We start from the raw sequence: 26,792 nt of genomic DNA on the forward strand, positions 1-26,792 counted from the left end.
TTCTTTCACACAACAGAAGGACAAGATGTATGATGCATTCAACAATTTCAAGAAAACTCTCTGCGAAGAGTACAAGAGCATGATAGACACACTGTGCACAGGAGTAAGTACATATGTTTTCGTTACAACTCTCATTCAGTGGCTGGACTTGCATCAGTAATTTTCTGCAGCAAGGCAACAAGTTAGCTATGGAGTTGGTTTGGGCTGCTCGCCAAATGCAGTCATGTAGGAACCCTTATAATAGGGTCAAGCTTTTTTCAAATGCAGAAATGATGTGAATTTATGAAATTGTCACAATATATTATCTGTCTCAGCTTAATGTGGACAATTTCTTGAGAAGTGGTGGCTTAGCGGGCCACCTGGCAAATGCCAACATGTAGTCAAAATTGGTCACAGCAAAGAAAATACGTAGTGCAGTGTCTGGCGTGCTGCCAGGTCCAAGGCTATTTTTTTCGAACTGCTTCCAAAAGTGTAAATTTTTGTTCCCTCATAGCTAGTTCCGAATGGTTAGGCCTTTACCTTTGTGAACTGGGAAGAATTTGGAGTTGAAACATTAGTGCATCACTTCATCATTGGCAGCAACAGCCTTGTTTGCCTACACGTTTAAGGCAGTAGATGAATGACCTATCAGTATGATAGCCTTCAGCAACAACTAGAATGGCAGTGGATGCTATCACTTGCATTGTACAAAATGAAATGCAACTGCTAGCAAAATAAAAAAAAAAGTTTTTACTGATCTTTTGTTTACTTATGAACTGATTGTAGTCCTATGTCTGATTCCTTGTGAACCATAAGGACCTGCACAGCCCTGAAATATCGGGAATATACTTGACTTGGCCAGTGTCCTTATTTCATTCAGTATTAATATGCAACCTGATAAGGAAAGTTTTTCATAAAACTATTAATTAATTAATTATATGAAACATTACATAACCTTACATTGCATACACTGCCTTGAGCTTTGGCAATGCCATTGGCATCATTAGCACACATTCTTTGGAATTTAAAACTGGCCACTTGGACTAGATTAGAAAGTTTTGCAATGTAGAATTATTTACCCAACAGCTATTGAAGAGCAGTACCAATTCAGAGTATGTTTGGTTCGCTTCGGTGTTTGTGGTCTGGTTAGTGTCAGAATGTGCGAGTTCCAGATGAGGTAACTTTGTTCTGAGGTGCTCAGAAATTGATTGTCAAATTCCACTGTTTTATGCATGCACGCTTAAAAGCACCCGAGCTTTAGTAATTTTGTGTTCCTTCATTTACCTCCTATGTTAAAGCACATTAAATGACAGAACATGCATTTTATTTTTATGTAGACTGCTACACATTTTTTTTTTACAGCTGTACATGTATGGTGCTTGAGTATGACAGTTGCACATTTCAGTCTATCACTTAATGATCAGTAATGATCATTATCAGTAATGATCAATGATGCAAGTACACGTGCAATAGCTAGCAATGTGGTAAACTTCTGAAACATTTAATGAACACAGAGCTTTTCTGTTTTTTGTCTCAACACAGGATAGCCCAAGGACGCAGCCAATTGAACTGCCACAAGCCTGTAAACTAGTCCTTTCCTAGGGGACAGTGACATGCCTTCTTAACTGCAACGACTGTTGATCATCTTGTTGACTATCTCGACAAAAACGACCTCTTTTTTTTGTCTGGATGGGACCAGTGGCAACAAGTATTTGAACTGAAACTGGGCATCATCGCACAATTTTGTTTTCATTTATATGCTGCTTCTTTTTTTTTCAGCAAAAGCAACGTACTTGAGCAAAATCCTTCTATTGCATTCATTCATTTATTCTCTTTTCCAGTCACACTCTTTTAAGCAATACAATGTACAATGTACTGAAGCAGTGAACTGTTACAAAGCCTTTCTTTGTGTTGACATTCCTTCACTGCTTAAAGCGCACATTGTAATGAGGATACATGAGCATGTAATAGCATGGTTAACCTTCATGTGAAGGTTTGAGAGATTCTGTGCATATCCATTTCTTGCACCTCATGTACTGGAAGCAAATTCTATGTCAAGCACCATGTTACAAAATGTGTTGCTATATTAAGACAACTGTGTTTGCTATGGCAGTGACTTAAGGAGTGTTGGTCTACCCAGAAATTGTAATGCGCAGTTCTTCCCAAAAGTACGCGGGCCACTTTGAGTGCAACTGATGAAGCCTGAAGCTGAAGCCTGAAGTGTTGCTTCCGACACCTTTAAAGTAATGGCTGTGCTACTCAAGAACTACTTCACACATCAGTGATTTTTGCAGTCAGATACTAAGTGTCCTTTGTACTTTTGGCAGAGACTGCGCATTGAATGCTTGTGATGTGCCAGTGCGTGCCCAGAACCACCTTTGCTGGCAATGTGGCTCTGTGTGCATGTGCATTTCCTTTAACTAACATACATGTGAGTTGTTCCAAGGTTGGTCTGGTTTTTCACATGACGCACATGTTGAAACCGCTTGTAGATTTTTTTTTTTTTGCTTGCGATGGAGTGCTCTCCTTTGATTACAGAGTAGCTTAGTAGCAGCAGTTTTGTTATAGTTGTGATCTCACTGTATGTGTTGGTATAGCTAGCCTGGACTTCAATATTCGTGTACATATTTAGCCCCCTTTACAGTGCACTTAGCAGTTTGCAGTGTTCATGTGCTGGTCGTTGTGTACTGTCTCTGTTAACTTCCTGCATGCCCAGCTAATCCGAGGCAATGTCAAAGCAAGTGGGATAACTGTTAGCAGGCCATGCACATCACTTACTACTCTGTTTTCTTGTTTATTTACTGCACATAAATGCAGGGCATGACTTACATGGATGCAAGTTTTAACACACCAGTTTCTAAGAACACATCACGTCCAGACCTCAAGGTTTTTGTGCCCAACTCTTGATTGTAATGCTACTGTAATCATCCGTGTTTTCAAAGTTATCATTGCACTGCAATGTTCTGGTGCATTTTTCAGATGGTAGCAATGCTTGTGATACATGCTTGCGTTTGTCTTACACTAGCGAACAAAAGTAGCAAAAACGTGTTGCGTGTTTTGCGTTCATGTTCTTCAAAACTGTCGAGCTAAAGCCACGCACTTGATTTGCACTCACCAGTGTGCTGTCACTTGCAGTGAACATACTCAAAGTAGCCCTTTACAGCATTTTTATTTTAGATGTGATTTTAGTGTTTTAGGTTTTTTAAGCTTTTCTGTGTGGTACCTGCATCAGACATTCCAGGCCGAACAAAACTGTTCCACAATATCGCAGTACTGTCCTGTACACGCACATTCACTGTAACATGCAGGGTGTGATTGGAAGATGGAATAAAACCATTTTACTTTGCTTTTTCTTTACACCGTGTGGTCTGTGAACTGCTTTTCAGTTCATAGAAACAGTGCTAAGAGACAAGGGACGAGCAAGAAGATGGGACGAGCGCTGTCATCCCTTGTATTTCAGCACTGTTTCTACGAACATGACCTACCAACTAACTCAAGTTTGTTTTACTACAGTGGTTCTTAGTTACCATTTTTTTCTTTAAAATTCGGCACTTGTTGACAGTAGGCTTGTGCGTTTTTTAGCTGGTCTTGTGACCACATTTTGAGGAAGGCGTGCTGTAATCTCTGCGTAATGCCTGTTTCACATGCAAGCGAAAATGCTAGCGAATCCTGTCGCCGCGGCGGAAAAACCTGTTTTGAGTCGTCGCTGCGATGAGCGGCGAGGTTTCAACAAGTTGGAAATTTTCGCTGCGACACGCTGCTCAATTGCTCAGTCACTTGCATGTGAACCGGCCTTAAGTTGTACAGAAATTCAGTTTGTTAAGAATAATTTACAGCCTTCACTGTATGAAAGCCATATGCTTCTCCTCTGATGCCCCTAGTGATAAAACATGCTGGCCCATCTCTGCTTTCTAGGAACCCACCTCACTTGATTACATCACGGGTCCCCAGTCTGCCAGGCGAGCATTTTTCTCTCTTATTGTTGTTCTAAAGCGTTGATATAACCACCCAGTAACCAATTTACAAAGACCGGCCCGTATATTTTCGGTATAGTCGCCGCGCGCAGGGAAGGGGTGGCGGACGGAAATAGTATCCGCGTGCTCCGGGGATAAATGCAAAATAGTTCATGCGGCCGAGCAAGCCTGCAGAGCGCGCAACGATGGAGAATGGGTGGACACATTAGTTTGAAAAGCTGTTGAGGGCGCCGCTGACCCTGGGCAACACTGTGACATTGGGCAACTATGGCTTCTTATCGGCGACGGCCGCGCACAGCAGCAGACGCTCCCCGCGGCGCTGGCAACCTTATCGCACGCCGCTGGCTGGCGTTGTCGCTCGGCCGCGGTGATAACGCTCTACCGGCTACGAGGGGACGCGGCGCTCGGGCAGCGGCGACGAAGCCCCGTCGCATCGACAGCCTCGGCTCGAGAAGGGGACGACGCTTCGACGGCTAAGCCGGATGATTGTGCAGCGTTGAAACCGACTGGCGAGGTAAGTGAACTGTGGTGTGGAGTGAATTTCGTCCTTTCTTTGGGCCGGGCCTGTGTTATATGCGCGATCGGCAACCAGCTAGTATAGACCTTTCCAAAAAGGGCTCCCTGGGCGCTGCCATATTGTTCCCTGGACTGCAGTGGGCACCTCCCGCTAGCACGGTGGAAGCGGCGAAACGCCTCCTCTCTGGACTGCTAGAAACCGGTTCCGCCGCCGGAAACAATATGGCAACGCCCAGGTTGGAAAGGTGTATAACGTGGTCGGCCACTAAAAGCAGTTCCCGCCAATAATGCGGTTAGTCATCGACCCGCACTTGCATGCTTTTCACGACGCAGCGTCGGCAAAGGCGTGTGACTGCTACACAAGTCAATGTGTGGATTCAGCAGCTATGGCATTTGCAGATGACAGAGAAAAGAGCAGCAGCAACTTGGTTGACACGTAAAATACAAGCAGAGCGGAATCAATTGTCCCGTTCGACAGTTCGGGATCATTCTGCCGTCATAACGTAGTGCAGCATGTATCCATGTCGCACCGTTTCACATAATTATGTTCAGTTTGATGTGATTTGTGGTTTATGGCGGTTTAACGTCCCAAAGCGACTCAGGATATGAGGGGCTCCGGAAATTTCGGCCGCCCGGGGTTCTTTAATCTGCACTGACATATCGCACAGTACGCGGGCCTCTAGAATTTCGCCTCCATGTTTTAATGAACACTGCAAACACGCGGCCGAATTTCTAAAAATTTGCAAATTCAGTTTGTAGCAGCAGTCCGTTCACGGATGAGAGCCTGCACCGAAGTGACTGTCGCCGAACCCGCGCCCTTGCGGTGGAAAGTAACTACGATGCCTGCATACGTAGTACGTCGGCTTAATCAACTTAGGTTCATTTCAGCGCGTGCTGTTTGCAAGGGAAGAGCCGACGCACAAAGCTCGTAAAAGTGTATGTGTCGCGACAATTGCGGCAATTAGCCGAGTGGCAGGAATGCAGCGATATGTCGGGTGCTCAGCATGTGAGGCGCCGTATATACGCACTCTGCTCACCCTCAATTTTTGTTGTTATGTGTGCCGACACCGGCGCCTTTGCCGCAGCCAGGGCATCACATGGAGCTGCGGCGATTTTACTATTAGCGCGCACGTGGTTTAGGAATGTCCTAAACAGCTAAATTCTGCGTTTAGCGAAACACGTCCCACTATAGCGAGCATCCGGAAGCTTTCAATTAAATGTCGCCAGGTAGCTAAGGCGTCCGTACGTTTGCGGCTATTCAGACGCTCAAAAGCGTGCTAGCTTCAATAAACGTCAGTTTGAAACGTTTGTAACGCATTTTAATTAGGCTATACAGATATTGTGAGTGTTAGGTTATGACGGTCTGCGCATTGTAGATAGCTATAATGCGCAGTGGCTTATATAGCCTGTTTTTTCACTTGGCGGCCCAATCGTAGGCGGCTTGCGACGATTAGGCCTTTCTTGTTTTCTTTGTCAGCTTCTGTGCAAGTAAACGGAGCTCTTGTTTGCGAGATAAGTGTTGACAGCTCCTTTTTTTTTGTTTTGCTTTCCTGCCAGTACAACCAGTGAAAGAAGGGAGAACTGCTCGTAAGCTGGGTAATGCTTTGACAGCGTTGCGAGTCTGAACTAGTTAATTTCTGCATCCGCGGTGACGCGATTTGATGCGGTCACTCTTATACAGTGAAAGTATTTGCATGTCTCCAGCGGCCCGCTACCTACGATCAGACACCGATCGTTTTTACTGAGTCAAAAAGTATTCCATTCTGGTTGACAGTTTTTGTAACGTACACGGCTGAGGTGCATATAACTCCCCTTCTTTGCGGACTGTGTTCGAGCTGAAATGGCGTGAAAATGGCGCAGTTCGAAAGCCCGTATGCAGCGGTCTCGATTTACCGCGCCTCGTGTCATCTTGATTCGTGCCATTCATTACAAAACAAGCGTTTTCGAAGTGTAATTCGAATGAACGCCTGGTGTATAGCCTACAGGCACTGCTTAACGTCGGCGGAGTTTAGGAGAAGGGGCCTCGACCCCCCCCTCCCTCCCATTAGTATTGACAAGGAATCTGAGACTTTCCGCGCTAGAATGTGGAGACTGCATGAATCCGAAGCAGGCAACCATTTTTTGTTCTTCTCGTCAATGGTGATCGAAGCATTCCGTCTGCATCTAACGTTTTGAAAATTTCACCGCGATTTTTGGCAACAACCACTAAGTGTCTTCTTAAACGTGAAACGGACAAAAATAAAAGGTGGACAGAATGTATTACTCAAAGGTCGGAAGAATAAGGGAAACCCGTGACCTCATACCACGAGTCAGTATAGAGCTGGCCGCTCAACTCCAAGGCTACCCAATAACATTGGGAATCACAGTGCAGTCTTCTCCCCCCGGCAATCTTAACGAATAAAGAAAACTGCCAGCCTCACCCATTCGCGTTTAGATTTTTTTTCTTTCTCTCTATCTTACCAGCCTTGAGGAGAAGATTAGTGATGTTTCTAGTTTGCGCTATATTTATTTATGCAGTTCTTTGCACACTATAACACCTCTTTGTCTAAAACGATGCGCAAAACATGCTGTCAGCCGATTTCTCCCTTTCCCTCTTTATTTTCCTCGCCACTTGAGCTTGAATCACCGGAGAGACCCCTTCGACAGAGCCAGACCTTAAAGGGGCCCAGAAACACAATCTTAGTTAACTGCCTGTTGATTGCATACAGTGAGTTATAATGGTGCTATTAGCGTTGGTAATGCCGCTTACGTTCCGTTTTTTAATATTTTAATGTCCTCCCAAAAACAACTTCATGGCTCTGATGGTGTCGCCACACAGTGGCGGGTTTTTAGCAGCGGATATGACATCACCTGGCGCGAGCTTGATGATCGGAAAAACAGTAAATATACTGCAAATTGTATGAATAAATGACACATTTTGCACCTTTCTGCGTTTTATAATAGATCAACAAAAACAACTTGTCTGTCTTAGATTAAAGCCCTGCGAAGCAAGTAAAATAAAAATACACCACCAGGGGCACTCTGGCATGGAAACGACGCTGCCAGTCTCAGCAAGAACGAGTTACAGAGAGCAGGCAACCATGGAGTACAAACTTCCGCGACGTGCTCTGGCTGGCTGTTTTGATTGGTTGCGCCCGGTGCCGTCATTGGGAGAGCGAAATAGGAGTGGGAAGCCCCGCCAAAATCGAGTTGAGGGCAGTGTTTTGTTTGCTTGTATTTTGAAATTTATCCACTGAATAACTCCCGTTCCTGTGCATCGATTCCTGTAATTCTTTTTAAGTCAGCATCTGTGTGACATAAAGAACCAACCTGAAGTATAGCCGGTATCCCCCCAAGCAGTGTTTCGCAGCCCCTTTAAGGACTGCCTACAGGGTATGCTTACGTTTGAAATCTCGAAATATTTCGGGACCAAACGTTCTTGTTGGTCTTTATTCTCAAAAGCCTCGACAATGTTCGCTCTAAGGGAAGGCGACTTGCGTTCGTACAAGCACTGCCTACTTATGTCCACACTAGATGCGGAGCAGACTGAAGTTCTCCCAGCCCGCCCGAGACCGATCCTCGGACCATTGACCAATTTTTATTTAGCTATGAAGTCGTAAGCTGTGGGGATTTTCTTGAAGCCGTATGCATGTCTGCGCTTGGGTGGTAGCTAATGGGCGACTATACTCACTTAGTTACGTCACATCTCTTTATTTTGGGCCAGACACATCCAAATCCCTCGCCCACATGTCCATTAGGGCTCACGGCACCTATAGAACGTGGATTCACTTAGAGTATGTGGAAGAACGCTACCTCTGTAGATAGACGCAACTCCACAAACTTTTCATGCTATTAACCGGCACGCATGCTGTCTTTTCCGCGCAATACCATAAGACCTGGCGGCTCGATTTTTGTTCGTGGTCTTAAGTAAGCGATACGACAACCGTTTTAAATCAAAGTTCACCTGAAAGTGTACAGATGCATTGGTAAGTTCACGGAACGCGGAAGCCACGAAAAAACTGAAGTTACGCTTTGTCGTGGCTTCCGTTAGCCGAAAACTTCCGACGCCACTTGTACGTACTCGGAACAAATTAAATGTCATAGGGTCCTCGTTACACTTGCGTTACAACTGCGGCAAAATCTGCGTGTTTCCACTGGGCTCGTAAACATGCAAGTGACACACACAACTTCCATTTGAAACCTTTGTTGAATCTAGGTTACTGCACGCTTCTACATAACACTACTGACGATGAAACAGACGGAGAAGCAATCATGTCTACTTCTTCGTCAGTAGTGTCGTGTAGTAGTTCGCCGTGACCAACACGCAGAACCAACTGGCACCCGTTTTAGCACTGCTTGCATTGTTAAGTGAGCACTATACAACATGGGCTCCAGCCCCAGAGGTCGCGCGTTGTACAAGTACCGTGTTTCGTTGTCTGAAGGAACTATTTACATGCGTCGACGAGCGATGCACAATGACAAGAAGAAATTTTTGCAAATTCACCTATCGCACTCCAAGCGCACGATAAGAATGGCATCTCGCACGCGCGTTGTCTGTTACACTCGTTGCTGTCGCGTTCTTATCGGACGGCCGCATAAATAGGGTGCTGCCCTTATCGAGTTGCCCGCGTCCGGCTTTCGCATATACACAGTTCGCGGCCTTATCCTTTGTCACGTGCGCACTTATTAGCCGCGGAGACTGCGCAATAATCTGATCCCGCAGAGCATTGTGAGTTCGGATAGAGCTCTGCCATGTATAGTGTTTTAGCATATTATAGCGGATGTACAGTCGCTGGCAGAATAATATCGACCACACTTTTGGGGTAGAACTCCTCACGCGTTATCTTCTTACCCGCTGCGCGTTATCGGCTACACATCGCTATCGACTACATACCGCGACCAAGTCATCTGATCCCAAGGTCACGAGATAGAATCCCAGCAGCGGCGGCCGCATTTCAAAATTAATTGCTCTTTGACACGCATGCAAACGAATGTGGGCCTATAGCATCTCGCCTACATAGGAATGCGACCGCCGCGGATGGGGTCGAACCCGTGACTTCCGTGCACTGTGCGATGTCAGTGCGCGTTAAACAACTCCGGGTGGTTGGACTAACCCGGAGCCCTCCACTACGACGTCCCTCATAGTCTGAGGCGCTACGGGACGTTAATCCTATACAGCCAAACCAAATTTGCCATAATCCTGCGTGCCGACCGATTGAAACCTACACACATTTTTCTATATGGATATTAGCCGCATTGAAAACAAGACAGAGGCCGGTGAATTGTACGATCTGTCCGGCCAACCCGCTGCTGTCAGCTTTTGACGGCCGTTATAGGCTCAGTAGTCAGGCTCGGAAACAGAGTGGGAAACACGTTGGGACATAAGTTGAAGAACAGAAATCCATCACAATGGCAGTTATTTTCTTCTCCGGCCATGTACCATTAGAGTCATGTGGTACCATTGGCATGCAGCGCCAAAGTGTGCGCAGCAGCATACTCGCTATCAGCACGCGTTAACGGGTGTGATTCGACCGTTCCTCTCCAGAGAAGTGTTTGTCAGAAAGAGGAAAGGAAAGGCAAGAGCAAAGAGTAGTTGTTCCTAAGTGCGCTGACAAACACTTGACAAGAAGCTGCCGTTGTCGTCGAGACAGAGCCCGTACTTGATGTCGCGCAGTTTCAGAGAAATTTATAAACACTGACATTGAGTGGTAGTGACATTGAGTTGTGTATACCGCGACCACGTCATCTGATCCCAAGGTCGCGGGATCGAATGCCAGCATGCAAAAAGTGGCAGGCTTTTAACGTAGTTAAACCGAGTAGACGTGCGAATGCACGTGTTCATTCTTCGCATCGTCTTTCTGGCGCCTGCGTGAGTACGGAACCGCGTTTCTCGCTCTTCTTCACATCCTTTCTCCATTAGGCGACAGCTGACGCGACGCCATCCTCCCATTGGCTACAGCTGGCGCGCACGCTTCTCCGAACTTACACGAGTTTCTTCCCATTGGCTGCAGCTTACGCGACGCTCTTCCGAATACTTTACAGACTAGAATGGAATTTTGCGGAGAGGCCACTGAACCATAGAGTTTCTTACTATTACCTAGAGGGAAAGCTGGCGAGCCGTCTATGGGAGTTTGCATGGCGACCCCTCGAGACCACTTCAGCCACCATGGGCGCTCAAAGCATCATGGGGCGGTGAGCTACTTGTTGCGGGACTGCAACTTTTGGCCAAAAAGTAATAGAAAAATAAAGCTGTTTGGTAACTACAAACGTCCTAACATTCAATATCTTGTCTAATGATTGCAACAAACGAGCAGAAAAGCATTTAAGTGCAAAGTTTGCCCAAAATAAGACGACTCGCTCTCCTATTGGCCTAGTAATGAACACTATAAAAACTAATATTTCGTACTTAACAGGCGCACTTTTAAAAGTAAATATGTTTTCAAAAAAGATGTTGTTGCTTAAATACTTTAAGAGGTTTTTTAGTGGCATTTCGGAAAAGTGAAACCTTTTATTGGCGTCGTGTGTCGTCGCGTTTTCACTACTATAGGTTTTGCCCACTGCGTTCGCGCGAAAGTCGTCTGCGCACACACGAACAGCGTTTTCGGAATGAAAAATCTTAGTAGTGCCACTCCGTGTTCCCGAAAAATTACGACTGTGCCGCAACAAGTAGCTCACCGCCCCATGATGCTTTGGGCGTCCATGGTGGCTGAAGTGCAGCGCCGCCAGCTTTCCCTCTAGGTAATAGTAAGAAACTCTATGCACTGAACGGTTGAATCGATTTCAGCTCGTCGCCATTTTATTACGCCAAGAGAACGGGCATAATTCCGCGGGTTGTAGCCGCCTCCTCCTCAGCGCGCTCTAGCGTTACGATGTACTTTGGTCCTTTCAAACTTTCCTAATCGTTATAAAAGTGTTGATTCCAGGAACATTGAGCTTTTCCCTGATCCAACTAGTGTCTATCCAGGTTTGATCAAATTTATCTACTAGTGCAAAGCGAGGGCGGATTGTGTGATGAAAAGGAAATCCTGAATGCAGCCGTTTAAAAGTGTACGCGATTTAGAACTGACTTCACTGACAGTAAAGCGACAGGCGGCGCTATTTATTTTATTTTTATTGATTTATTTAATTACATACTGCAGACCATGGTTAGGTCCTGGCAGGAAGGGCCCATAAATATAATGTAAAATCATGTCAACAAGAAATACGCTATTTTGATAAATTTTGAAAGCCCGAGTGTGCTTTCGGCGATTAGACAAGAAGCAGGCCGCGGTTGCTGACTGGCTACGGCGCTCTGCTGCTGAGCACCATCTCGAATGTTCGGTATCGGCTGCACCGTGGTGGATGCAGAATGCAGCAACGCTGGCCACATCCCGTGAAAGTGACTTGTGGTGATGTGGTCTGTGAATGGGTGGTCACGAGGCGGGAAGTGGGATGGGGCAATTGGTGTGGATGTCATATGCTTAATTACGTGCGTCACTGTGTAAAGATGCAATTTTAAGCCTCTGAATACACTTGAATTATTTTGACAGCCTGATGGATTCTGCGCAGGGGCGAATTTAAGCGGAGGAGGGGGAGGGGGGGGGGGATTTGCCCTTACCTCAGGGAGAAATTTTCTATAGGCAAATCACTGAAAAAAAAATTTAATGAAGTTCTAGAAATGCTTTGCGGAAATAGGACCGCCCCCTCCAAGAGTCATCCATGAACCCAACCCTAATACTGCAGCAAGAAAGTCAGTGGAAGCATATATAGACCGGTGGAAGCGGCGGCGGAACCGGTTTCTGACAGTCCAGAGAGGAGGCGTTTCGACAATTTCCTCGCCCGATGCAAAGGTCTATATGTATGCAACATTTTTTCTTTCGTTTGCGCTCCAGGTGAACCGAGGTGAATCAGCCACCACGGAAGAACATCTTTTACGTGGACCAGAATGGATGACGAACCAGGCTCGTCCAGCGCGGCGTGCAAGAGGAGAGGAGGCCGACCCTCGCCTCTGAGGCCCCGGAATAGTCGGTGCTTCCGCCTGAGGGCGCGACGCGCGGGCATTGACGGAAGCGACGCCTCGCGGTCGTCGGTGTCACCACCGCATTCATCGGCGGAGGAAGAACTGCCCGAGCGGGACTCGTACCCTCGCGAAGTCCTCACTACGCTCGAGTCGCTCTGGAGGGAAGGGAAGTTGTGCGACGTCGAGATCGACGCTTCAGGCGAGGGCACCATCCAGGCGCACAGGTACGGACGTAAGACTCAAACGGGACACTCAAGATCTGACTCCATTCGATTTTTTGTTCTCAGTAAGATATGCTTCATGGGTCCTCCTGGCTACGCTGGCGTTTGTCCAGATGCGAAACACGCACTTACTTTAAATTTAAAATTAGACTTGAAGGCGCATTTTTCTCTCCCCCCCCCCCACATTCAAATCTGTGACGTAAAGACTGGAAGGGACTCCGTGATCACCGTTAATGTAGCCAATGTCAATGTTGGTGTAGCCTAGCCTCAAGGATCCGCGATAGAACTGTCGCAGTATGCTTGTGAATGGGGCCGGTGGTGGCGACACCTGTATTTGAAAATCAAAAGTTGGTTTTTGAGGAAAGGAAATGGCGCAGTAACTGTCTCACATATCTCGGTGGACAACCGAACCGCGCCGTAAGGGAAGGGAGGAAGGTGGGATTGAAAGAGAGAAAGAGGTGCCGTAGTGGAGGTCTCCGAAATAATTTCGACCTCCTGGGGATCTTCAACATGCACTGACATTTGACCTTTTGGCCTTTTCTAGCTTATAAAACCTCCGTTTCCCCTTGGTCCTCGAGCCAGATCGATGCTTCCGCACTACTGTCCACACCCGCTCCACATTTTTTATAAGCGCGATGACAGCTGCTGCTGTCAAGTCCCTTTATAGCCAGATGTCTCACTGCGTAGCAGATAACTCAGTCGACGGTTACCACCGCGTAACACAAGATTCAACGAGAGCTGTTTGCGGTGGTGGTGAATGCAATATTGTTTATACATTATTACTTGTCTTCTCCGGGAGAGTGCGCGTGACGTCACTGTGCTCGGAACACTCGCACGGTACGTTGCCATGGCGCGTTGCAGTGGCGTCACTGCATTTTGACCAGTCGGTGTGGTCCGGTGTTACGCCAGCGCCGCGGAACTGAGACGTGCACTAAACAGCTGTCTCAGTAAAACAGGGTAAATTAATCTAGCAACAGCGACCTTTTCTTTTTTTTTTTTAAACTATGTGGGTCTAATCGGTGCAGGATGATGGCGGCTATTGGCTGTGAAAGCTTGCAGGCAGCATTCCTATGGAAGTACGAAAGTGTTAATAAGGTGAATTGTTGAGCTAGTTGGTGCATGATCACTTAAAATCGGCAGCAGAGAAGAAACAGACGTAAGGGAGAAGCACACATACGTGGGCGAGGCTGCACTGACAACTGAAGATCGATTAGGAACGCAGCATAATATATACCGGAAGAGTCAACGCATCGAATGAGTCCTTATCATTATCTGTTTGCACCACTGCGCAGGAAGATCTTTCTTAGATAGACACACCGATGGCGCACTGACGCATTGTTTTCCGGATTCACGGATTGCCAAGGCTTCCAAGATTTCTCGAGTCAGCTTGTCTCGGTTCTTTTTCAGTATCTGCACGTGATGTAGATCAGCAGGGCTGGTTTCTTCCTTGTGTCAGTTTTTTCTCTGCTGCTGGTTTTAAGTGATGGAAAGTGCTCTCTTTAAAAATGTGCCCCCGCTTCTTAAAAAGACGCTGAAATGATTCTAAAGGTCATGTTTTAGATCAACATATCTGCAGAAGAGCTCTTTGTAAGTATTCGGGTCAAATTTAAAACCTCTGCGTGGAGCCTATAATGTACAAATAATTTTAAAAATTGCCGCTCGTAACCGATTAGGGCGGTACCTCACCCGAGTCTTGATTTGGGCTTGTTGGTCAGAATGCATGATAGAAAGCAGCAGCGCGAATAGACTAGGACGAACACAAGACAACGGGACTGGCGCTTATATGAATGTTCGCACTTATATGGGTGTGCATAGAGGATTGAATTGGAGAAACTTCATTGATCCAAAAGATCAGTGGGGTGGGATTAATGGCCCCTAACGGAGGGCGACCTTTCCCACCCAGTCCGCAAGATTAGCTTGCGTGTCCTTGTCCGGCTCCCTCAGGAGGTTCCCGGTTCCTGGGAGGGAACCGGTAGAAGGTCTTTTGGAGGTGGCTTTTCCTTACAGTCCCGCGGGTTGTGTTCGTCTGTTGCTACGTTACCGCACTGTAAGCAGTTGGGATCGATGGGTTGCGTGGTAATTTTAGACAGAAAAACGGGGGTCGTGACTGTCCCAGTTTGGTATCTACGTAGGTTTCTGGCCTGTTGTCTGGTAAGGTCCGGCTGAGGTGCGCGTTGAAGTTTTCGGAACCTTAGAGGCACCCGTCGAAATTTCCGTCGCACACCGATAGATGGCGCCACCGTCCGCCTTCCTCCCAGGGTCGTGCTGGCGGCCGCCATTCCGTACTTCAGCGCCATGTTCACCAGCAACCTGCGCGAGTCGCAGACGCACCGGGTCCGCATCCAGGACGTCGGCCTGCGTCCCATGGAGCTCATAGTCCGCTTCGCCTACACCGGCCGCATCGAGGTCGACGAGAAGAACGTCTGCCAACTCCTGCTGGCAGCCAACATGCTGCAGGTGAGGGCCTCTCCTTTCCTTTTCCTCTGATGTACAGCGCGCGCGAAAACTTACCCCTTCCTCCAAAAGAGGCGCCCGTGTCCTTTGCGATCTTGCTTTCGGTGCATGATAAATAACCCCGTGAAGATGGTAGAAATGAATCCTTAGCCTTCCACTACACTAATCACCAATACGCCTATATGGGAGTAAACTGCCTTCTAGTGCACACCACTATAAAAGGGAGTGCGCTAGAGGAGAGTTTACTCCCTTTTTACTCCTGTTTATAGTGCACGGCGCCTCTTTCTCCCTTCTTGCAGTCCCTCCTTCATCCTTTCCCTCGCGGTGCATTTCGGGAAATTTCTTGAGCCTGGCATGTGCATCGTCTACCATCGCCCAGTATCCGTGGCGTAGCTTCGTAAACACAAAATAATAATAAAAAAAAACTCGCGGTGACGTTGCTTGATGAGCGCAGAGAAATTTGCTGACACACCATGACTTCTATAGGAGCCCATGATTCGGTGCAGTGACCGCTGTTATGCTGTTGTCTGTGGTCGAGCTGAACAGCAATTTTTTTGCTTAGTTGATACACTATAGTGTTCAGTTTTCGTGGCGAATTGAGCTGCCGTTGCAAACTAGGAAAGAGGGGGAGGGATTTAATTTTAATTTTGAATGTGGGTTATCAGTTTGCTTTTGGGTAGACTGAGTTGGCTTGTGCAGGTGTTTTGTTTGCCCGCAAGCTATTTTATCATTTTCCTCATGCGCTAGCGGGAATGCGGACTCCTGCTCCATTTAAAATTTTTGTCGTTGTGCCTAGGATAACAGCATGCGCGCCTTTTTTTTTTTTTGCTGTGTGCAGTAGATGTGCTATGACATGTACGGTAATTCCCAAGCAGCACAGATAATTGGCCCAATATTGGAAGCATATTGGCAAAGGACGGCACTACAAAGGACTGGAAAGAAACCATCCATTTGCAATACTGGACCCATTGCTTGCGCTGCTTGTGAAAGGAATATAGTCGAGGAAAAGGCACTGCATAAGCGGAAGCCATATACAAGCAGAACGATCCGGGTACAATGGGGCGAAGACTGTCCCGGTTCCGTTATACGCCAGCGCCTTTTCCTTCGGCTACACACTGTAAATATGAAGGGTTGCAGTTTGTCCTGCAACCCTTGCTGCTACTAGCAATACGCTTCTGCCCTGTTATTTATTTATTTATTTATTTATTTATTTATTTACAAGTACTGCGGTCTCAAGGAGACCTAGCAGGTGGGCATGTGTACAACATTTTCATTTCATTAACATCAAGTGATAAGTTATTCTCTTGTGTTTGACATGGGGGGGGGGAGCAGCAAAAAGTGAACAAAAATTAACAAGTTCGCATTTCAATTTTGCACAATAACGACCTTCGCATAATCAGAAAAAAATTGCACTTGCATGCGCTACTGCGCAGAAAAACACATAAAGAACACAACTGAATGAAAAGACGGGAAAATGGCACAGATAGAATATTACGTTACACAATACATAAGTAGCGCGTGGTCAAAATTGTCAGTGGAAAAAATTTCAGCCGGCAGGTCGTTCCACTGACTAACCGTACGAGGAAAAAAGGAATTTTTAAATAAATTAGTGCGTGCGTGGAAAGGCAGCAAATTGTGAGCGTGACGGTGTCTTGATGCGCGTGGCAGGTATGGTTCAATGTACGGCCGTCCGTTGAATTTCAGTGACTTATGATACATCGTGTAAAGAAATTTAAGTCGTGCTACAGATCTTCGTGACTCTAAGGTAGGTATGTGGTTGACAGCCATGAGTTGTGACGGGGAATCTGTGGACCTGAACTTGTTAAAGATTGAAAGCACGAGCTGATGGGCGAGTTGGTTGTACATGATATGATTGAAACAGCGCAAGGCCGAAGGCCAAAAAGAGAGCAGAGGAAAGGAGGAAAAGGACAACACAGCGCTGAACTAGCAACTGACATTTATTTGGCACGCTGCGCGTATAAATACATTCAGGCACCAAAATAGAAAACCACGCATAGAGCAATTCATACACCAGGATCCCTGCAAGCAAACACAAACTAAGAAGTGCGATTCAGGAAGCGAAGTTCTTTTTGTGATAAAGACACTGATGCAGCACTTACACATGTATCACCATACTTCTTGATATTCGAAGCCTCGATAATTTCCCGGCAAAGCTGGTCTTTGTTCCTAGCAACAACTCGGCAAAAATTAAACTGTGGGGTGCAATCACATTCACGGCAATGCATGCTAAGGTTACGAGACTCTTTGTTATCTACATTGTTGCGGTGCTGCCTGAGCCTATCATTTAAGCACTGTCCTGTCTGGCCAATATAAAACCTATTGCAAGTGAGAGGAATGGAATACACGACATTTTTTTGACACTTCACAAATTTGCATTCATGGTTTTTGGGGCAATCGGGGGAAGTTTTCCCTGGGTTGTTGACACGCGTACACAAGCTAGATAACTTAGCGGGGGCCGAAAAAACAACATCCACTCCGACTCTTTTACCAACACTTTTCAAATTATGTGATATCTTGTGGATATAGGGAATGGCTGCTACTCGCTTACTTGTTTGACGTTCAGAACTGGCGGAGCATTTCAGTATCTTCAACAAAACTTCGGCCACAGAAGAAAGCACGTGAAGCGGATAGCCACTAGCAGTAAGCCTCTCTACCTGGTTACTAAAGCTGCTTTCGGTTAGATGTAGACAGGATTTTGTAAGTGCACTCCTGAAGCTTGACATGACAATTCCTCTTTTAACAAGCTTCGAGTGCGCGGAACTGTAAGGTAGCAACGGTTTATTGGCCCTAGGCTCGAAGGACCAGCACACACTGCAAGGTGAAAACTTCAGGCTCAAGTCTAGAAATCTAATTGTGTCCTCTACAGGAACTTCATGAGTTACGTCCAAAGGGACAAGAACAGCGGAAAATACACCACAAACTTTGGACACTTCCCTACTAAAAGCTTCGCGGTCACAAGTCAGTAAAACAAGATAGTCATCCACAAAGCGACGAACTGCCGCAACAGCTGTGCCATTTAAGCGGTTACTTAATTCTCTGTCATGCATTGCTAAAAAGAAATCACTCAAAATTGGAGCAATGCAGGAACCTATGCAAATGCCCTTCTTCTGGATAAAAATTCGACCTTCCCACTCTGTATACGTGGATTCAAGGTAGGCTAATAACATTTCTAAAAAGCTCTCGACCGACATGCCGGCTGCGTTTTGAAAGCGAATGGCACCATAATTTTCAATTACGTCCCTAATGCACAGAAGGAGACTGTCATGCGGAATAGAGTAGTACAAGTCCTTTACGTCAATAGAAAAAGCACACAGTTGCTTGTCATGGTAGTAGTCTAGAGTGCTAATCACGTCAAGGGAAATTCTTAACCTGGAAGGGATCGTCAACTGGTAGTTGTGTTAGTTTTTCTTTCAGAAACTGTCCTAAACATTTTTGCCAAGAGCCTTTCTCGGAAACAATGACACGGAACGGCACGTCAGTTTTATGTGTCTTAACAGTAAAAAACATACTCAAGCTGGCTATTTTACAGGTATTTATCGAGGTAAACAGCTTGTCTAAGTTATTCTGTTTACACAACTTCTTGACCTTGCATTTAGACTTCGAAAGACTTGTTTTACTCCCCTCCCTACACACCGACAGGACGGCATCCATTGCTTTTTTGTTGAAACTATCCTTAGAGAGAACGACAAAACCCCCTTCCTTATCTGCAGTCAACAGAACCAAAGAATTGTCACGTAGGTAGTCCACAGTCTTATTGATGGGTAGGATCTTAGCCGGATTCCTAGGGCGCGATAGAACGTCGACACCTTCTGAGATGCATCTGCTGGCCTCAGGAGCTGGAGCATGTCCGGAAATATGCCTTACCATGGCAAGAAGTTCTGGTGCACTTTTTCGGGGCTCAACGGCGAACTTTGGGCCAAGATCCAGCACATGACGCACATGGGCCGGAAGCGGAGCGCCGCTCAAGTTGTGAACCTGGCCTACGAACCCACGATGTTTCTTCGGGACGAGGTTACGAAGCGCGGGAAGCTGCTGCTGCCACCAAACGTCTGTGGTGTTGTGGATAAGGCGCGTTAGTTCGCGCCACTGATTCTTCCAACCAGCTGGCTGAGTGGAGAGTTGAAGAAGAATCCGTAGGTGATCCTGGCACAACCTGGCCTGTCGTAGCCACTCCGCTCTCAAAAATTTGCACATCCTTGTGCCATGGCTGACTGAGGGCAAGAAGCCCCCAAAAAACGCCAGCACTTCGGGTGGAAGAAACTTTTTCCGAATGCAGAATCCTAGCGTTCTGGACTTGCAGTTGGCCACAGCGATGAATTGCACAAGGCGATGTGGTTGAGAAAACCATGACGAAAAAACGGGGCCCCTTGTACTAGAAATGAAGCTTGAAAGCACGAGCTGATGGGCGAGTTGGTTGTACATGATATGATTGAAACAGCGCAAGGCCGAAGGCCAAAAAGAGAGCAGAGGAAAGGAGGAAAAGGACAACACAGCGCTGAACTAGCAACTGACATTTATTTGGCACGCTGCGCGTATAAATACATTCAGGCACCAAAATAGAAAACCACGCATAGAGCAATTCATACACCAGGATCCCTGCAAGCAAACACAAACTAAGAAGTGCGATTCAGGAAGCGAAGTTCTTTTTGTGATAAAGACACTGATGCAGCACTTACACATGTATCACCATACTTCTTGATATTCGAAGCCTCGATAATTTCCCGGCAAAGCTGGTCTTTGTTCCTAGCAACAACTCGGCAAAAATTAAACTGTGGGGTGCAATCACATTCACGGCAATGCATGCTAAGGTTACGAGACTCTTTGTTATCTACATTGTTGCGGTGCTGCCTGAGCCTATCATTTAAGCACTGTCCTGTCTGGCCAATATAAAACCTATTGCAAGTGAGAGGAATGGAATACACGACATTTTTTTGACACTTCACAAATTTGCATTCATGGTTTTTGGGGCAATCGGGGGAAGTTTTCCCTGGGTTGTTGACACGCGTACACAAGCTAGATAACTTAGCGGGGGCCGAAAAAACAACATCCACTCCGACTCTTTTACCAACACTTTTCAAATTATGTGATATCTTGTGGATATAGGGAATGGCTGCTACTCGCTTACTTGTTTGACGTTCAGAACTGGCGGAGCATTTCAGTATCTTCAACAAAACTTCGGCCACAGAAGAAAGCACGTGAAGCGGATAGCCACTAGCAGTAAGCCTCTCTACCTGGTTACTAAAGCTGCTTTCGGTTAGATGTAGACAGGATTTTGTAAGTGCACTCCTGAAGCTTGACATGACAATTCCTCTTTTAACAAGCTTCGAGTGCGCGGAACTGTAAGGTAGCAACGGTTTATTGGCCCTAGGCTCGAAGGACCAGCACACACTGCAAGGTGAAAACTTCAGGCTCAAGTCTAGAAATCTAATTGTGTCCTCTACAGGAACTTCATGAGTTACGTCCAAAGGGGCAAGAACAGCGGAAAATACACCACAAACTTTGGACACTTCCCTACTAAAAGCTTCGCGGTCACAAGTCAGTAAAACAAGATAGTCATCCACAAAGCGACGAACTGCCGCAACAGCTGTGCCATTTAAGCGGTTACTTAATTCTCTGTCATGCATTGCTAAAAAGAAATCACTCAAAATTGGAGCAATGCAGGAACCTATGCAAATGCCCTTCTTCTGGATAAAAATTCGACCTTCCCACTCTGTATACGTGGATTCAAGGTAGGCTAATAACATTTCTAAAAAGCTCTCGACCGACATGCCGGCTGCGTTTTGAAAGCGAATGGCACCATAATTTTCAATTACGTCCCTAATGCACAGAAGGAGACTGTCATGCGGAATAGAGTAGTACAAGTCCTTTACGTCAATAGAAAAAGCACACAGTTGCTTGTCATGGTAGTAGTCTAGAGTGCTAATCACGTCAAGGGAATTCTTAACCTGGAAGGGATCGTCAACTGGTAGTTGTGTTAGTTTTTCTTTCAGAAACTGTCCTAAACATTTTTGCCAAGAGCCTTTCTCGGAAACAATGACACGGAACGGCACGTCAGTTTTATGTGTCTTAACAGTAAAAAACATACTCAAGCTGGCTATTTTACAGGTATTTATCGAGGTAAACAGCTTGTCTAAGTTATTCTGTTTACACAACTTCTTGACCTTGCATTTAGACTTCGAAAGACTTGTTTTACTCCCCTCCCTACACACCGACAGGACGGCATCCATTGCTTTTTTGTTGAAACTATCCTTAGAGAGAACGACAAAACCCCCTTCCTTATCTGCAGTCAACAGAACCAAAGAATTGTCACGTAGGTAGTCCACAGTCTTATTGATGGGTAGGATCTTAGCCGGATTCCTAGGGCGCGATAGAACGTCGACACCTTCTGAGATGCATCTGCTGGCCTCAGGAGCTGGAGCATGTCCGGAAATATGCCTTACCATGGCAAGAAGTTCTGGTGCACTTTTTCGGGGCTCAACGGCGAACTTTGGGCCAAGATCCAGCACATGACGCACATGGGCCGGAAGCGGAGCGCCGCTCAAGTTGTGAACCTGGCCTACGAACCCACGATGTTTCTTCGGGACGAGGTTACGAAGCGCGGGAAGCTGCTGCTGCCACCAAACGTCTGTGGTGTTGTGGATAAGGCGCGTTAGTTCGCGCCACTGATTCTTCCAACCAGCTGGCTGAGTGGAGAGTTGAAGAAGAATCCGTAGGTGATCCTGGCACAACCTGGCCTGTCGTAGCCACTCCGCTCTCAAAAATTTGCACATCCTTGTGCCATGGCTGACTGAGGGCAAGAAGCCCCCAAAAAACGCCAGCACTTCGGGTGGAAGAAACTTTTTCCGAATGCAGAATCCTAGCGTTCTGGACTTGCAGTTGGCCACAGCGATGAATTGCACAAGGCGATGTGGTTGAGAAAACCATGACGAAAAAACGGGGCCCCTTGTACTAGAAATGAAGCTTGAAAGCACGAGCTGATGGGCGAGTTGGTTGTACATGATATGATTGAAACAGCGCAAGGCCGAAGGCCAAAAAGAGAGCAGAGGAAAGGAGGAAAAGGACAACACAGCGCTGAACTAGCAACTGACATTTATTTGGCACGCTGCGCGTATAAATACATTCAGGCACCAAAATAGAAAACCACGCATAGAGCAATTCATACACCAGGATCCCTGCAAGCAAACACAAACTAAGAAGTGCGATTCAGGAAGCGAAGTTCTTTTTGTGATAAAGACACTGATGCAGCACTTACACATGTATCACCATACTTCTTGATATTCGAAGCCTCGATAATTTCCCGGCAAAGCTGGTCTTTGTTCCTAGCAACAACTCGGCAAAAATTAAACTGTGGGGTGCAATCACATTCACGGCAATGCATGCTAAGGTTACGAGACTCTTTGTTATCTACATTGTTGCGGTGCTGCCTGAGCCTATCATTTAAGCACTGTCCTGTCTGGCCAATATAAAACCTATTGCAAGTGAGAGGAATGGAATACACGACATTTTTTTGACACTTCACAAATTTGCATTCATGGTTTTTGGGGCAATCGGGGGAAGTTTTCCCTGGGTTGTTGACACGCGTACACAAGCTAGATAACTTAGCGGGGGCCGAAAAAACAACATCCACTCCGACTCTTTTACCAACACTTTTCAAATTATGTGATATCTTGTGGATATAGGGAATGGCTGCTACTCGCTTACTTGTTTGACGTTCAGAACTGGCGGAGCATTTCAGTATCTTCAACAAAACTTCGGCCACAGAAGAAAGCACGTGAAGCGGATAGCCACTAGCAGTAAGCCTCTCTACCTGGTTACTAAAGCTGCTTTCGGTTAGATGTAGACAGGATTTTGTAAGTGCACTCCTGAAGCTTGACATGACAATTCCTCTTTTAACAAGCTTCGAGTGCGCGGAACTGTAAGGTAGCAACGGTTTATTGGCCCTAGGCTCGAAGGACCAGCACACACTGCAAGGTGAAAACTTCAGGCTCAAGTCTAGAAATCTAATTGTGTCCTCTACAGGAACTTCATGAGTTACGTCCAAAGGGGCAAGAACAGCGGAAAAGATGAACCTGACTGCTCGTCTCTGAACCATTTCAAGTTTACGTTTATCCTTTAAGTGAAAGGGATCTCATACTGTATTCTAATTTTGGCAATATGTAAGTTCTGTAGTTCTGTAGCCGGGTCTTCCATCGATGCTTTTCCAAAGACCACATCTTCCAGCCTACTTGTCGAGTAACCGAAAGTGCGGCCTTAGAGCTTCGTCCTTCTCTACGCCGGACTGGCGTTCTGCTCTTTGCGGTCGAGACTCTTTGAGCAGCCTTCGTCGCAGTCATGCTCACTATCTAATGCGCTAGGATCGTTACAGGAATAGCACGGCACTTCTTGGCTGAGGCGGTTCTAATGAGGTACCAAGGCTGGAATTGTTTCAGAATCACCGTGCGTATAGCTATACCTTATATCCGATATTTCGATGCACGAACCGGTAATCCTCAATGATAAAGGATCCCATCAGATCGCTGTTCCATCATGCGGGGCGACGGCTAGTTGTATACTCCGGCCGCTCGATGGAAACGCATCATCGTGCGGCTGTGGTTCTCATCTGCTGACTTAATGAGGAAGAACGCGCAAGAAAAAAAACCGCTGTGGCTTAGCTTGGTTAAGCCCGGTAATTGCGAAAGCAATATCCGTACCTACGCCATGGTACAGCTGGTAGTATAGCTGGTGGTGGTGCTTGTGGTTAGACTTGTGGTGATGCATCGGTTATACAATCCAATCCACTCCAATGCAATATAATCCACTCCAATCCAATGTAATCTACTGTAATGTAATGTAATCCAATCCACTCCAATCCAGTGAAATCTAATCCATTGTAATCGAATGTAATCCAATCCAATCCCATCCATTCCAATGCAATGCAATCCAATTCATTCCACTCCAATCCAATCCTATTCACTCTTATCCAATCCAATCTAATTTAATCCAATCTAATGCAATCAAGGTCTACTGAAGGTGACCCCTGGTGCCCTCCATTTAACGATAAGCAATGTAGACAAGTCTGTTTAGCGTTCAACAGCTCAAGGTCAAATGAAGGTCAATGATGGTCGCCGCCGCGGCACGATGGTGGTCACCCCGCTAAGTGCAAGTAGTATTGCTTTCGCAATAAAAGAGAGTAAGCTGTCCTCTAGCGCGCTTCCTTTCCCCCGGGTAGAATATGCGGAACGCTCTCTCTTCGAAACGGAGGCATATTCCCACCGCAAAGCAGAGTAACTTGATCCAGCTAGCAATGGGGGGAGGCTTTTAAACCCGCTGCCGGAGGTCTTGAGGTTAGCAAATAGAGGAAATTGAAACGCCGGTTAAAATCTTCGTGACCGCTAAAAATTCGTATGTTTTGGACAAGGAATTCGTTTCCGCCGCCAACCGTGTTCCATATTTCTAGTGATGCAGATCTGCCCAAGTACTCGGCCCGCATACCCTGCCCCTAAAAGAAAGGGCTCTAGAGGACAGCTTACATTCTTTTTAGTCCTTACGGACTAAAAAGAAAGGGCTCTAGAGGACAGCTTATACCCTTTTAGTCCTTCCAGGCTAATTTCGTGTTTACTCCCATATGGGAGTAAAAAGGAAGTAGGCTGTCCTCTAGCGCACTCTTTTTGTCGTGTCCGGTCGCTGTGTTGAATGCAGCGAAAGACGCACACGGTACTTTAAGACTTCGTTTATTTAAAGCCGATGAGGGTGCGACCAGCGTCGACCGAGGCAGGAGCCGAACTGGCCGCCCGAAGAAAGGAGGGAGCGGAGAAGCGTCCACGGGAGGGAGTGGCTTCCCAAAACAGGAGGAGGATGCGGGGGGCGCACCATGGGGGGGCATCTGGCGACAGCGTGCGACGAAGGGCAAGTGGTCGTTAGGAGGAGGATGCGAGTGGTCGTTAGGAGGAGGATGCGAGTGGTCGTTAGGAGGAGGATGCGAGTGGTCGTTAGGAGGAGTGCGGGGGCGCACACACACAAAAGCAATAAGGGGACACAACACTTCCTTCCCCCTTAGAAAGTTGCCTGGTATCGTGCAGGGGGTCGGCGCTCACGCGTGGAGGCGCGCTGGCTTTGTGCGCTCGGGGGAGAAACACTTGTAGGCTGGCTGTTGTTCGCTGTGTCTCCTAGGTCTGTCCTGGGCGAAGTCTCTTCTTCCGGGAAGAGGTGCCAGGCTATGTGGGAAGATGGTGCACGTGTTCTCTCCGCTGGCGGACAGCTCTCAGACGGCGTCGTAAATCTACGCAGCTGGTTGAGATGTCGGCGTGCTACTGTGCCATGTATGTTGACGAGCCAAGAGCGCAGGCCTATGCGTCTGACAATTGTAGCTTCCTCCCAGCGTGGCTTTTTCAGAAACTGTCGGGCGAGGACGCGCTGCCCCTCATTAAGCGTGCCGCAGCGCGGAATTGCTTTTTCTTCCCGGAACGTCTCTGCCTTTGGCTCGGGGAGGATGGCTGTGAGCTGGGTTCGCATTTCACGCTCGAACATCATTTTCGAGGGGGTCTCGCCTGTTGTGCTCTGAACCGTCGTGTGCTGCTTGAAGAGAAAGCGCGCAAGGCGGCGCTGCAGCGAGCCTGTCTGATCTCTTTCAAGGGCGCGTTTTAGCTCGGCTACGTAGCGCTCGGCTTGTCCGTTTGTCGCTGGGTGGTAGGGGGCCGATGTAACTGATGAGATCCCGTTGTCGCGATAAAACTTGAGGATCTCCGCAGACACAAACGGTGTTCCGTTGTCCGACACTACCTTGCGCGGCAGGCCGAACGTTGCAAATAGTGATCGGAGGTTGTCAATGACTGCTGCCGAAGTCGTCTGTCCCATTTGCCTTATCTCAAGCCACTTTGTGTAGGCATCTACGACCACAAGGAAAGTGCAGCCCTCAATTGGTCCTGCAAAATCAATGTGCAGTGTGTGCCATGGTGTGTCTGGCTTTTCCCATTCTGGGACAGGAGCTTTCGGCGGGGCGCTCCGGCTGCTCTGGCAAGGCTTGCATTCTCGCACCACTGTTTCGATGTCGTTGTCAATGCCAGGCCACCACATGTAGCTTCTGGCACACTTTTTCATTGCAACGATGCCCCGATGTCCGGCGTGGATGAGAGACATAGCTTGTGCGCGTAGTTCTCTCGGAATCACAACTCGGGACCCAAATATGATACAGCCGCGATGGGTGCTGAACTCTGTAGCTCGCCTGCGGTAAGCGTCGAAGTTGTCCCCTTTGAGTTTATGCACGTTGCCTTGTTGAACAGCTGTGTAAACTGGCCGGAGAGCTGCGCACTTCTGCGTAGATGCTGCAACTGTGCCTGCTGTAAGCGGAGGTTCTGGCAGTGCTTCGAACATCAGAACGTCTCCTGGTGGAAATGGTTCGTCAACAGTTGCGTCTAGTGGCAGACGGCTTAGCGCATCGGCGTTTTGATGTTTACTCCCATTGCGGTAGACCAGAGCGTAGTCGTACGCTGAGAGTTTGATGCACCAACGTGTCATTCGCGGAGACAAAGTTGGTGGCATAGGCCTTTGTGGTCCCAGAATGCCCAATAGCGGTCGGTGATCGGTTATAAAGGTCACCTTCCGGCCGGCAATGTACTGGTGAAAATGTGTCGCCGCGTAGACGATGGCTAGCCCTTCTTTGTCAAGTTGCGC

General features: G+C 47.1%; 2 protein-coding genes across 5 annotated transcripts in view; both read left to right on the forward strand.

Moving 5' to 3' along the window:
• LOC149365848 (gamma-interferon-inducible lysosomal thiol reductase-like) overlaps positions 1–3,336 on the forward strand; it is a 72,709-nt gene extending 69,373 nt beyond the window's left edge. For both annotated transcript variants that reach the window (XM_089546775.1, XM_089546770.1), the window contains 2 exons: positions 17–103; positions 1,522–3,336. In XM_089546775.1, the coding sequence (XP_089402901.1) occupies positions 17–103; positions 1,522–1,581 (147 nt within the window). In that variant the 3' untranslated portion in view covers positions 1,582–3,336. The remainder of the gene's footprint in view (positions 1–16; positions 104–1,521) is intronic.
• A 965-nt stretch (positions 3,337–4,301) lies between these two features.
• LOC149365849 (kelch-like ECH-associated protein 1) overlaps positions 4,302–26,792 on the forward strand; it is a 52,091-nt gene continuing 29,600 nt past the window's right edge. Inside the window, exons 1-3 of one of the 3 annotated variants that reach the window (XM_089546730.1) lie at positions 4,302–4,467; positions 12,330–12,671; positions 14,927–15,125. In XM_089546730.1, coding sequence (XP_089402856.1) covers positions 12,373–12,671; positions 14,927–15,125 — 498 coding nt within the window. In that variant the 5' untranslated portion in view covers positions 4,302–4,467; positions 12,330–12,372. The remainder of the gene's footprint in view (positions 4,468–12,329; positions 12,672–14,926; positions 15,126–26,792) is intronic. The other 2 variants (XM_089546724.1, XM_089546737.1) reach the window with 2 other exon arrangements.

This window comes from Amblyomma mixtum, chromosome 1 (assembly GCF_055824585.1).
Source record: "Amblyomma mixtum isolate Tamu chromosome 1, ASM5582458v1, whole genome shotgun sequence".
Classification (NCBI taxonomy): Eukaryota; Metazoa; Arthropoda; class Arachnida; order Ixodida; family Ixodidae; genus Amblyomma; species Amblyomma mixtum.